General features: G+C 42.8%; 1 protein-coding gene across 1 annotated transcript in view; it reads left to right on the forward strand.

Moving 5' to 3' along the window:
• The window catches only part of PAPSS1 (3'-phosphoadenosine 5'-phosphosulfate synthase 1), a 47,079-nt gene extending 36,155 nt beyond the window's left edge, over nt 1-10,924 (forward strand). The window contains exons 11-12 of the mRNA XM_081876887.1: nt 2,961-3,190; nt 10,204-10,924. Coding sequence (XP_081733013.1) covers nt 2,961-3,190; nt 10,204-10,342 — 369 coding nt within the window. The 3' untranslated portion in view covers nt 10,343-10,924. The remainder of the gene's footprint in view (nt 1-2,960; nt 3,191-10,203) is intronic.
• Nucleotides 10,925-12,153: the final 1,229 nt, after the last annotated feature.

The raw sequence follows: 12,153 nt of genomic DNA on the forward strand, positions 1-12,153 counted from the left end.
TCACTCTGGCAATTGTTCAGATTAGCTGCTGGCTGTCATACTTGCACTCTGGTGTGCAGAGGGTTTGGGTGGTAAACTTCTTTTGCTAGTACAGTGGTACCTCGGGTTACATACGCTTCAGGTTACATACGCTTCAGGTTACAGACTCCGCTAACCCAGAAATAGTGCTTCAGGTTAAGAACTTTGCTTCAGAATGAGAACAGAAATTGTGCTCTGGCGGGGGGCGGGGGGCGGCCGGCAAGAGGCCCCATAGGCTAAAGTGGTGCTTCAGGTTAAGAACAGTTTCAGGTTAAGTACGGACCTCCGGAACGAATTAAGTACTTAACCTGAGGTACCACTGTAAGCTGTGCGTTTTATAATGTCGCATTTTAAAGTGTTTTGAAAAAAGTTGTGAGTGTGATGGTTGCAGTGGTGCCCGCACTTTTTTCAAAGAGGGCCGGATTTGATGAAGTGAACATGTGTGAGGGCCGACCAAAGGTTGTTGAGCTTTTTGGGGAATTTAACCCCAAAGTTGTTGAGCTTTTTTTTAGGATTTTACCCCAGGACATATACTGCCACGGGGGCTGGATTAAATTGACCGGCGGGCCAAATTAGGCCCCCGAAACGGACCTCGGACATGCCTGGTTTAAAGCTTTCTCTAAAACCTGACGTCTGACTTGCAACATAATGTGCCAGAAAAGAAGAAAGAGCTTGACTGCATCTGTAGTGGCACTGATGTGTTATGTTAATGTTTATTTCTGTGCTGTCTTTCAGCCAAAAAAGCCCCCAAGTAGACTCACAAGAGATACAATAAATAAATAAATAATGTTAGATACCAGATAAAAATCTTTTGGGCAGTATTCAGCACAGCATGGAAAAGCTTAGAGGACACACTAGCCTGGAATCTGTACAAGAACTTTATTATTTCTCTCCAAGAGGAACAGAACAGCAACAGGAAAACTCCTGATTCTGCTGCACTGCCACCTAGTGATTAAACTATATAATGACACAATCCAAGCACATTATTTACTATGAAAAGTCTTTTTCCGCCCTGAATTTTGTAACTTTGTCTTTTGTGTTTTGTTTGTGTTGTCACTTCTGGGTAGATGAGAAACTCTGCAGTCTTTGACTACTGCAGAGGAGCTTGCAAGCAAGGGTGGGGGGAGATGAGTGAATGCTAAGAAGTATAAACCTTTGTCAGCTTGCAGTTCTGGAGCTATTCCTAAGCATCCAGCTTAAAATGAATAATTTTTGTTGCAAACACTTTTTATTAGCAATTTATTTTATTATGTCAAAAGGATGTGAATTGGAAATCTCCTGGCTGGAATAAGCAAAATGGTGGTGTTGTTTTTCTTGAGCAAAGGTTCTGGAAAAAATTAGGAGAATCTCAGCTTACTACTTCTCTTTCCTCTGTGGTTGTGCAAAAGCCTCAGAAACTCACAGATGAATAAAAGATCTCTAACAAACCCACAAAAACCCACATGATTAGGGCTGCAAAGTTGGATTGATTAACTGGTTAGATTATTCTTACTTTTTAAAACAAAATCTGTCGCTTGACTACAAAGATGCCCAGGCTAACTCTTGTTATTTTTGTTTTTAAAAGCATTTTTAAAAATTAGAAGTACATACTCAGGGTTGCAGGTTTGATGCCCATATGGGACAGCTGCATATTCCAGCACTGCAGGGGGTTGGACTAGATGATCCTCAGGGTCCCTTCCAACTCTATGATTCTATGACCTATATAAGCCTATATCTTTCCAGGTTTATTCTGGTTTCAAATAAGGGTTAATATTATGGCATAAAACGGTAGCATTCAGATTAACTGGTAGCCTAGGAAACCCTCCTACAACATGAAGGGCAATATGGCCACATACCCAGCAATTACCGTAATTTTCCATGTATAAGACGAGGATTGTTTATTTTAAAATTATGTTACAAATTGGGGGGTTGTCTTATACATGGATAGTGCAGTGTGGGAACGGGCGCTTGGTTGCTTCTGCGAGCAAGAGATAGTCAGTGGCAATTGGGCGGGTGATTGGAGACTGCGGCAAGGGCTGTTGTAGATTAGTTGTTGCTGCAGCAATTGGGCGGGTGATTGGCAGGTGCTAGTGGTGACCAGGCAGACGATTGGTAGCTTTGTCGACGTGTGAGATTGCCTGCGTTTGTCTGGTGGGTGAAAGATTATCAGGAATCCTCCCCCAAAAAAGCTCAACAGCCCTGGGCAATCCCCCCTCAAAAAACCCAACAAGTCTGGGCAATACTCCCCCCCCCAAAAAAAGCTTAACTTTTGGCAACCTCCCCCCATTTTCTTAATTTGGAGTCCCCCAAATCTTATACACGGGAGCGTCTTATACACAGAAAAAGACGTATTTCTCTGGGAAATCGGTTCACTCATGACCTTGAAACCAGCTCACCAGCTTTTTGCTTTCTGCTTCTACACGCCATCCCCCCAACTTGTTGCTCTTTTAAGAATCCAGTTTCCATCCTTGTCCATGCCTTCCCACTTTAGCTAACCAGAGTTGAATGCATGACTGCGATTGAAAGCTTTCCTTGGCACTAATCTCTGTCTTGTCCAGAGGCATGCCTTTATGGTCACTTGATCAAAGGGGAGCTAATTGACTCAAATGGGTAGCCTCCCCTAGAGAGTGATAGTTTTGACTCCTGGCAGGAAGGTTCCTTTGCCAAGGGGCCATCTACTGTTTTAGGGAACTGCTGTACAAATTGCTTTCAAGTATTGCCTTTCCGAATGGGGTGTGTGTGTGTGTGTGTGTGTGTGTGTGTGTGTGTGTTCACCCATACCTAATAAACAAGTGGGTGACCACAGTAGCTCTGCTGTGGGTGAGCACATGACCTGGAGGCTTATTTCAGAGAGCTGGCTAATGTTTTTTTGCTTTCTTGTACAGCGAGTGATGGGCTTCTTCTCCGGTTTCCATGGTTCCATCCTCCCTTCTGCTAACTTTGCTTTTCCGATCTCATCCTAGGTTCAGTGGCATTGCAGGTCGAGGATGGTAGCTGGAGCAAACTTCTACATTGTGGGTCGAGATCCTGCCGGCATGTCTCATCCCGAGACTGGAAAAGATCTCTACGATCCAACCCATGGTGCCAAAGTGCTGACTATGGCGCCAGGCCTGATAACGCTGGAAATCGTACCCTTCAGAGTGGCAGCTTATAACAAGAAAAAGAAATGCATGGATTACTATGACTTGGAACAGTAAGTTTTTTCGGCTTTAAGAGCTGATTAATGTCCCACAGTCCCACACAGTACGCTGGATATGGTGATTTGGAATTTGGCTTTGCACACCAGCATGTCTCAGCATATACCTTTCAAGTAAATTCTCATTTCTCGGGGTCCAAGGTCCATTCATTCCTGTCTTATTTGGAAACCAATGGCCCCCACTGGAAACCATTTAGCAATTTTAAGCTGGTATCTTGTGAACTTTGTATAACTGCCCCCCCCCCGAAAACCAACTTGAATCTGCGCTGCTCTGAATTTGCTTTGCCAGTCTGGGTGGCCTTGGAATGAAACCAGGCTGTGTTCCCGCATCTATCATACAAAATATTGTTTGCCACGATAATGTAGGCCATGTTTCAAATTTTTGTTTCAAACTTCTTCTTTTAAGAGTTTAGTTTCAGGTTACACATGATACTGTTGTTCAGTTTTACAAGTTTCTAGGTTATGTTTCAATTTCAGTATGTTTATAATTATGGGCAGTACTTTTGTCTGTGGTACCTGTCTAAAATCCCTCTGTATAAATCTTTAATTTTTTGTTAGCACACTTTATGCAGAATGCTGCGTCGTGTAGGACAGAAATCAGATGCAAGGTAGGCTGTACATTCACGTCACTGACAGATTTAAGGAAGCCTATTTATGCTTCAGATAGAAAAACATCCTCTTATCACAGTAAATAAAGAAACCTAAAAAAGAGACCTCAACAAAATACAGTGGATCAGTCGGTTTATTTTTATTCATTTATTTAATTTAAATATTTATAAGACACACTTTCATATAAAATATTGTTGGCAAGCAGAGGCGTTATGTTGCAAAGTTGGTGCAAAATCAGGCATGCATAATTTTATAAACTTCTATTATCTCATCTCTTACTCTCCTCCTTCTCTAAGCTAAAAAGACCCAAACATTGCAACCTTTCTTCATAGGGAAGTCGCTTCACCCTTTGGTCGTCGCTCTTCTCTGAACCTTTTCCAGCTCTACAATATCCTTTTTCGGGTCAGGCGACCTACACACCGTATTCCAAATGCAGCCCGCACCAACAATTTGTGCAATGTTGTTAACAATACTGTTTAATTTCCAAGGTTTTTAATTAAGATATGCTGCATCATGGAGGAGATTAAGGGGGGGGGGAATGGTAGTTTCCATAACATCACCTCTCGTATGAGAGGCAGAAAGAAATTCTGACACAATTTCATGCATTTTTTAGCATGAGTTGCGCAAGCAGCCCTAGTGACAATGCTGTTCTGGCTCTGTGCACAGTGTTACAAATCCAATATTCTGTCATCTGTTGGGTTGGTCACACAGGGTTAATCCTCCATTAGAAAGCAGGGCCAGTGAATGTGGTGTTTCTTCTGGAAAACACCCCCCCCCACACACACCACACCAGATTCTGGGAGGGCCCAGTCAGGAAGCCCAGCTGGGAGTTAGCATTCTTGTTTTTATGTTCCGTAGCAACGTCACTCTTATTTGTCTCGCTGCTTCGTGTGGACAGGCATTGTCTGTCACACGGATTAGCACCTTGGATGTGTCGGCTGGGAATGGTGTCTGTACTCAGGCCTGCACTTGCTCGCAGCCAAGCTCTGCCCCGAATCAAACCCCAGCGAAGTTTCCAGAGCAGCCGGCCTTGTGGCGCAGGTGGCTGTTTGCTGGTTGGTGGCAGCCTGGAAAATGTATACTTCCCCTGCTGTATAAAAACAGCATGCTGTGGCCTTTTCCATCCGCGAGGCACGGCGGTGGTGGGGAAAAAGAAAAAAGCATGCGGCCGGGCAAAAGCTTCCAAGTGGTTCTTAATTAATTAGGCTGTGCCGATGTGTTTACTGTAGCTGGATTGGGAAGAAGATGGCTGGCAAGACGTGAAAGCAGAACTCCAATTTGGAATGGTGTCTGCAGCATGAAGCGCAGATGTAGGGTGAAAGATTCTCAGAAGAAGGTGCCTAGGGAGCGGCGCTTTAAATCCCCCTTCAAAAGGGAAGCATGCCAGCCGACAGAGCTACACACACACACACACACACACACACACACACACACACACACAGAGCTTGGCACTCTGGGGGAATATAAGGCTTTGATTGGCCTCCTTTCCCCTCTTTTAATCAAAAAGTCGGAACAGAACAAACTTGTAGGCTTTTATTATTCCATTTCCTGTGCCAGACAGCAGGTCATGCTCAAATCTTCTACATAAATATGGGTATTGTCACTTGAGGAATTTTTGATTAAACAAAATGCAGCGTTGGAGCAGTTTATTGCCTGAAGAGACAAGCAGCGGCCCTAGAGCACAATACAGATTGTCTGTTCTTCTCTTCCCCTTCCCGTCACCCAGTGCCATTTGTATTTGAATCGGAAAGACGTTTTTGAAACCTTGGCAGGCACCAGCCACATATTTTATTTTTTGCAGGCCTAATGCGCAAAGTGGAAAATTGGGAAGGAGTGTGCATAGGGAATGTTTCACAAGGGGGAAATTAAGATGGGTTTAGTCTTCCCAGAGTCCTAGACTCGGTCTTGGACTATCAATAGACAGCATGTTCCTCAATTGTGTAGGTAGCACTTTTCAAGACTTCTGGACGATCCAGGCAATGAATACAGTAGGAGGGTTTTTGAAGTATTGAAAACATTGATTGTGATGAAAATTTGCCTGTAAACACACACACACACACACACACACACACACACACACACACACAGAGAGAGAGAGAGAGAGAGAGAGAGAGAGTGTGTGTGTGTGTGTGTTTGGCCAGTTATCAGACTGCTTATGATGAAAGAACATCTGGCCTATTTAATTTCTTTTTTTAAGAGTACATGTATTTGGCCATGTGAGGATGGGTAAATATTACAAGACAAGACTTGGCAAGTCAACCATATTGTTTTGGTGGTGCACAGATTCATAAGCTTTTATTGGAACACTACTGTACAATTTAGCCACAGGGTGCTGCTCAGAACAAGCATTGTTCAGCATGGAAATGTGTCTTGCAAAAAACCCAAGAGAGGTCCCTTTGGAGAAGTTAATGGTTCTGTGTCTTTGCAATATCAGATGTCCTTTTATCCCTTGCAGAGTTTTTGTATACAGTAGCTCTAGGAAGTTTATATCTGCTTCTGGAGCATTTGTTGTTGGCCCAAGAGAATGATAGGTGGTTGCCACACACATGCTTCTTGACTGATGGCTACAGTTTAGCAGGAGGGTCCTTTAGCTTAGTTAGAGAAACACTTGCTGTGCATTCAGAATTTGATAGCTCAGCTAGAATATGTACTGCTGCGTAGCAAAGGTACAAGCAAGTCCCAAGAGGATGGTAGGAATGACTGTCAAGCAGAATTGTGGAAAACTTGCCCAGGTGAGGAAGAAAAAACCCTGGACTAAAAACTCTTGCAAGTACTGGGGGGGGGGGGGAGCTTTCACTCTTTCCTATTTTAATAAACCTCTTATTATCCAGCCAGACTAATTGGATTCAGATCAGAAAAGAGAAAGTAGTTCTTCGAATGCAGTACATAATATACAGAGTTCTGTAATCCACAAGACGTTGTGATGGCAACGAAAGCTTAGATGGCTTTAGAAAACGGGGATTAGCCAGATTAGAAATCTCTATCAGTGGCTATGAGCCATGGAAACTTAAGTGGAAACACATTTTGTGGAGGCTGTGTGCCACTGAATGCTACTTGCTGAATGATAATTGGAATAGCAAAGCTGTTGCTTATGTGCCCTGCTTGTGGGGCATCTGATTGCCCAATGTAGGAAACAGGACACCAGGCTAGAGGGGTGTCTGGCGCAATCCTGCAGGCGTGCTCTTACTTTACATCCTTATGACTTCTCATATGGCACGTGTTGTTTTGAAGCCAAAGAGAAACCTAAACGTTGCTGTTTCTGATCCTCCACATTTTAATGATTGACACTATGAGAATAGTTTTTTTTAACCTTTATCTTTTCCATTTATGAATTGCTTCCCGTTACGCATCCTGAAGCAGTTTGCAATATAATAACATATGTAAAAGCAGTTTTTTAAAATAAACCCAGTTATAAATACAAAACAGTTTAAAACAACGGCATATACATAAAACCCAATTCAAATCCAAGCCAGATACCAACTGGGATAAAGGTCTTAGAAGACTTTAATAGGTGCCAAAAAGACAATAGAAAAGGCATGGGACTGATATGCAGTGAGAGGGAGTGCCAAGTTAGGTGCTGCCTCACTAAAGGCTGGATTCCAACAGACCTCATGATAGGATGGCATCAGCAGGACTCCTTCGGAATGCAGTGATTGGTTGGGGATGTAGGGGATGAAGCAATCTTTTTGCTGAGGTGGATTTAGGGCCGCGTGACCCGTTCCATCACACTGGGCACTGAGCCTAGGGGACACCACAGGTCACAGCAACTATGACACAGTGATTTGAGCAGGTGAGAGGTTTGGGTGGGGAGGCGGGATTTGGCCTTGTACAGGGCACCGCTGAAATTTGAAAGACCAAAGTCCGACCCTTCTTTTAGATCTTTTTGTCACAAGCTGTATAGGACTTTGCGCACCAATGCCAGCACCTCAAACCTATCCCAGTAGCTAATCGGCAGCCAGTGTTGAAATATTAAGTCTTTATAAAAAGCAAAACATCGTACGAATTTTTTAAAAAAATGTTCCTGCCCCAAAGATTGCAATTTAATAAACAGCATAGAGATTTTAAAAAAAGAAATCGGACACTCATCTAACCAACTTGAGTATAATGGAAGCCTCTATTTGTTAAGGTTCTTAAAGGATGAATGAGTTGAGTGGACCAGATCTCAACAAAAGCAGAGTATTGCAAGCAAAAGAGAGAGAATGACTTGAGTTATAAATCTGCTGCTTAGATAGAAAGTGGGGGGGGGGGAGGACCCAGGTCAAAACAAGTGCCTTGAACAGACCCAGACAAGAATGGGCTTCAAAAAGATAAAATGTGAATGTACCAACTCAAACCTGTTCACAGTCAAAGTTGATGGACATCATCAAGGATTGCTCTTCATTCAGTTCTGCTCGACAAGGGCAATCAAAGAATTGCAACAATCCCACCTTGAATTGCATACAAAATAACTGGATATTGCAACTTCGTATCCAGTGAATCAAATCAAAGATGTATGCCGCTGTTGTGTTGCATGCACTGTGAGAAAAACGTCCCTGTTTGCTAAGTGTAGCTTAATACCCGCACAAACAAATGATCCCCAGCAAACATTTGGCTTCTATTCTCCCCCTCCCACCACCACCCTGAGCCATATCCAACTGAGGTCAGTGTTTGGCTTATATTTCAAACAAGCTAGCAGAGGATGAGTAAGAAATAGATGCTGCAAACTGAATAAACAGAGTAAGTAAAACCATTGCATTTTACTGTTGGATTAATCTCTGTTGCTCCAGAGGATTTAGAAGTTCCTGTCTCTTTGCATCCTTATTTTTAATTTGCTTTAATAAAATTCAATCTAGGTACTTAAAAAAAATAAAAATCTTGTGGTGACCTGGATTTTTGGTTTTTGCCCCATGGGTCCTTTTGGCAATTTGATAAATGTTATGTTTCTGACTGAATGAAAATATTTTCCATTCTAGGAAAATGGCTTCACTCTTTTATTTAAGGCCAATAATTGCCATTCTGGGTTGCATAATACTGTCTCCCATAGCAGTCAGCCAGGTATCCAGGCATTGATGCCCACTTGTTTTATTTTTCAGTCTCAACACGCCCCCAAGTATAGGTAAAGGTAAAGGGACCCCTGACTATTGGGTCCAGTTGTGGATGACTCTAGGGTTGTGGCGCTCATCTCTCTTTATTGGCCGAGGGAGCTGGCCTACAGCTTCCGGTTCATGTGGCCAGCATGACTAAGCCGCTTCTGGCAAACCAGAGCAAAGCATGGAAATGCCGTTTACTTTCCCTCCAGAGCAGTACCTATTGATCTACTTGCACTTTGACGTGCTTTCGAACTTCTAGGTTGGCAGGAGCAGGGACCAAGCAACGGGAGCTCAGCCCGTCGCGGGGATTCAAACTGCCAGCCTTCTGATCAGCAAGTCCTAGGCTCTGTGGTACCTGGTATGTGGAGGGATATTGCTTCTAAGAGTAGCAGTCCCTTTTTCAGTTATCAGAGTCACTGTGATAAATATATATACTCTCTCTATATTTTTCTACTCCTTCTAAGAAGCCAGTAGTTTAGATTTCTTACATCACATTCTGTAGTGATGGATTTCGTAAGGTGAACAAATGGTTCATCTTGGCATCTTCTCTCTGTGTGTGTACACGCACATGTGCACACAAACACATACATTTGCAGCAGAACTATTATTTAAGTGTGGATCCTTATGCTGTTAAAACAGCACCAGCCACACCCAAGAGGAAGACACCAGCTCGCTCGAGGGTACCCAGAGAGTTACAGAAGTACAAAAAAGGGGTGGGACAATCCCTCCAAATGGCCCAATGAGAACTGAGAGTGCATGGTGGCCATGGAATGCCAGCTGACTATTGCAGGGGGAAGAGAAAGGGAAAATGGAATGTGCTATATATGGTGAAGGGCATGGCTGGCTGGACCTCTGAACAGCAACATTCCAAAGAGCGACATTTTATTGCAGGTCCAGCTTGTGTATATGGTTTTTCCTGTTTGTTCTATTTATTACTGCATATAGAGACGCCGTAGAGCAGCAGTTCCTGCACCTCATGCCTCCAGATCAGGCTTCCTCAAACTCGGCCCTCCAGATGTTTTTGGCCTACAACTCCCATGATCCCTAGCTAGCAGGACCAGTGGTCCGGGATGATGGGAATTGTAGTCTCAAAACATCTGGAGGGCTTAGTTTGAGGAAGCCCGCTCCAGATGTTGGACTAAAACTCACATCATCCCTGACAGTTGGCCCTGCTGATGGGATCTGTAGTCTGACAACATATGGAAGGCCCTTAGGGTCTAGACTGCTCAGCAGTGGGCACTTGCAGATCACGGTTGTATTTTTAAAATACAAAGTTTAGTCGAAACTGTTGATTCACCCTCCTTTCTTTTGTTTTTTTGCTTTTTGTTTCAGCCACGAAGACTTCGAATTCATTTCAGGAACTCGCATGCGCAAAATGGCTCAGGAAGGACAAAATCCTCCTGAAGGCTTCATGGCTCCCAAAGCATGGACTGTGCTGAAAGAGTATTACAAATCCTTGGAAAAGGCTTAGGCTACTTATTTGTTGCAGATCAGCCTTTGACGTTTGATTTATTAGCAAGAAGGAGGACCACACAATCGCCGTTTTGGTGCTGCTTTGTTGTCGTGTCTGTCAGGAAGCATTTCCTCTAAAAAACACCAGGCCCTTTCTCCTTAACTTAGCATCGTTTTCTGCTTCTCTTATGGGTTCCATTACTTATTGGCACCTAACAAACTGCTGGTTCTAATGTCTTCTATTTTTATTACAGTTGATATTCTTGCAGTAAGTTTTCTAAACCTCGTCTTTCTAAAACATTATTATACCTCTGTGCCCTGCGGTTCTCAGTACTGCTGAAACTCTCCCCCTCCCTCCTTTCACATTATTTAATGTATCTTATGTCTTTTTCTGTGTGGGTATGTTGCTTTTCATAGTTTACAGGCTAAATATGGCAGTTTGATTATACCAGCTAGATATAGGTGCTAAATCGAATCAAAACGAAAAAGATTTTTAAAAAGATACTAACCTTGTACTTTTCAGCCAGTGCTCTTTGAAGTTCTTGTATGGAATCTCCAGAATAGACTACACTGTATTGCAAATTAAACTTTCTGTACCAAATCTGTGAATTTTGTGGTTGCAAATCCTCAAGCATTACTGATTTTTTTGCCTCACATACTGGTGGTAGGTTTAACACAGCTGCCTGCTTTTTTTTTTTTTTTTTTTAAAGTTTTGCAATTTTCTCTCCAGCCTCGCCCTTGTCTTCTAACATGACATTAATATTTTTTTAGTTGTTGAAGAGCTGGTTGTCACTTCCATTGGATGACTATCACTTAAGATACACTTTTAGGGAGTAGGAGCAGGGGAGCTACTTCAAAGGTGCTTCCTTGAACCTCACTCGTTTCCCCTTTCAAAACATGATGCTAACATACCCTTTATATGGGAAAGATAGTCAGGAATGTCAGTGTTTGTTAGGTACTGTCTCCTCATACTTAGACACAATGAGTTGTATCTAAAGATGTTCTGATCCCAGTAGACCCATTGCAATTAAGACTCGCTACCATCAGTGTGGACAGCATTGAGTGAGTTTGACCAATGGTCTTACTCTGTATACTTGGCATCTTCCTATGCTCATCTTAAGTCCAGATCATTCTAATTCCACAGCAAAGTATGTTGCAGTTGTAGGTGTGTAAAAAGCTAAACTAAGCTGCTCAGTATAAACACCAAGGAAATGAGAAGAGCCATAGGGTGCTTTTCCATGCATTTGTTCTTTCAATATTAAGTGAGTAACACTAAGAGACCCTAAACTGTGGGCAGAAATATGGCAATGCAAAGAGAAGATTGAAAAGGAGGAAGGTGGGAAGAATCTAATTCAAATTATTTATGTATCCTGATGGGTAATGTCAACAGAAAAAAGGCAGAGTTTAAAATGGCTATGGAAAAAAATGTGGTAGGCTTCCAAGACTAGGTCTGGGAAACCTGTGATCTTCCAGATGTTGTTGGGCTACAACTCCCACCAGCCCCAGCCCAGAATAGTCAGAAAGGGGTTAGAAAGACCCTAGGTGGAGATTTCTGAGAGTGACTTCTGCTTGAGACCATGGGATATTACATTATAAAATGCTGACCTAGGTGTTCCAATTGCTTCACTCTTGAGTAAATGAGCTCCTTCTATTCATATGAACTTTACATAATGCTCACAAAGGTGATGGTATAGAATGCTGATGCATGACAGTAAAACAGTAAAATTGGGCATTTTATTCCAGCAATTGAGGATTTGCCATTTCCTTAGCTTAGCAGATGCTTGGATGCTACATCTTTGAAAGGGATGAGGAGGAACAAGTCATTTTCCG

The sequence above is a fragment of the Podarcis erhardii genome, assembly GCF_964252035.2.
Source record: "Podarcis erhardii genome assembly, chromosome: 9".
NCBI lineage: Eukaryota > Metazoa > Chordata > Lepidosauria > Squamata > Lacertidae > Podarcis > Podarcis erhardii.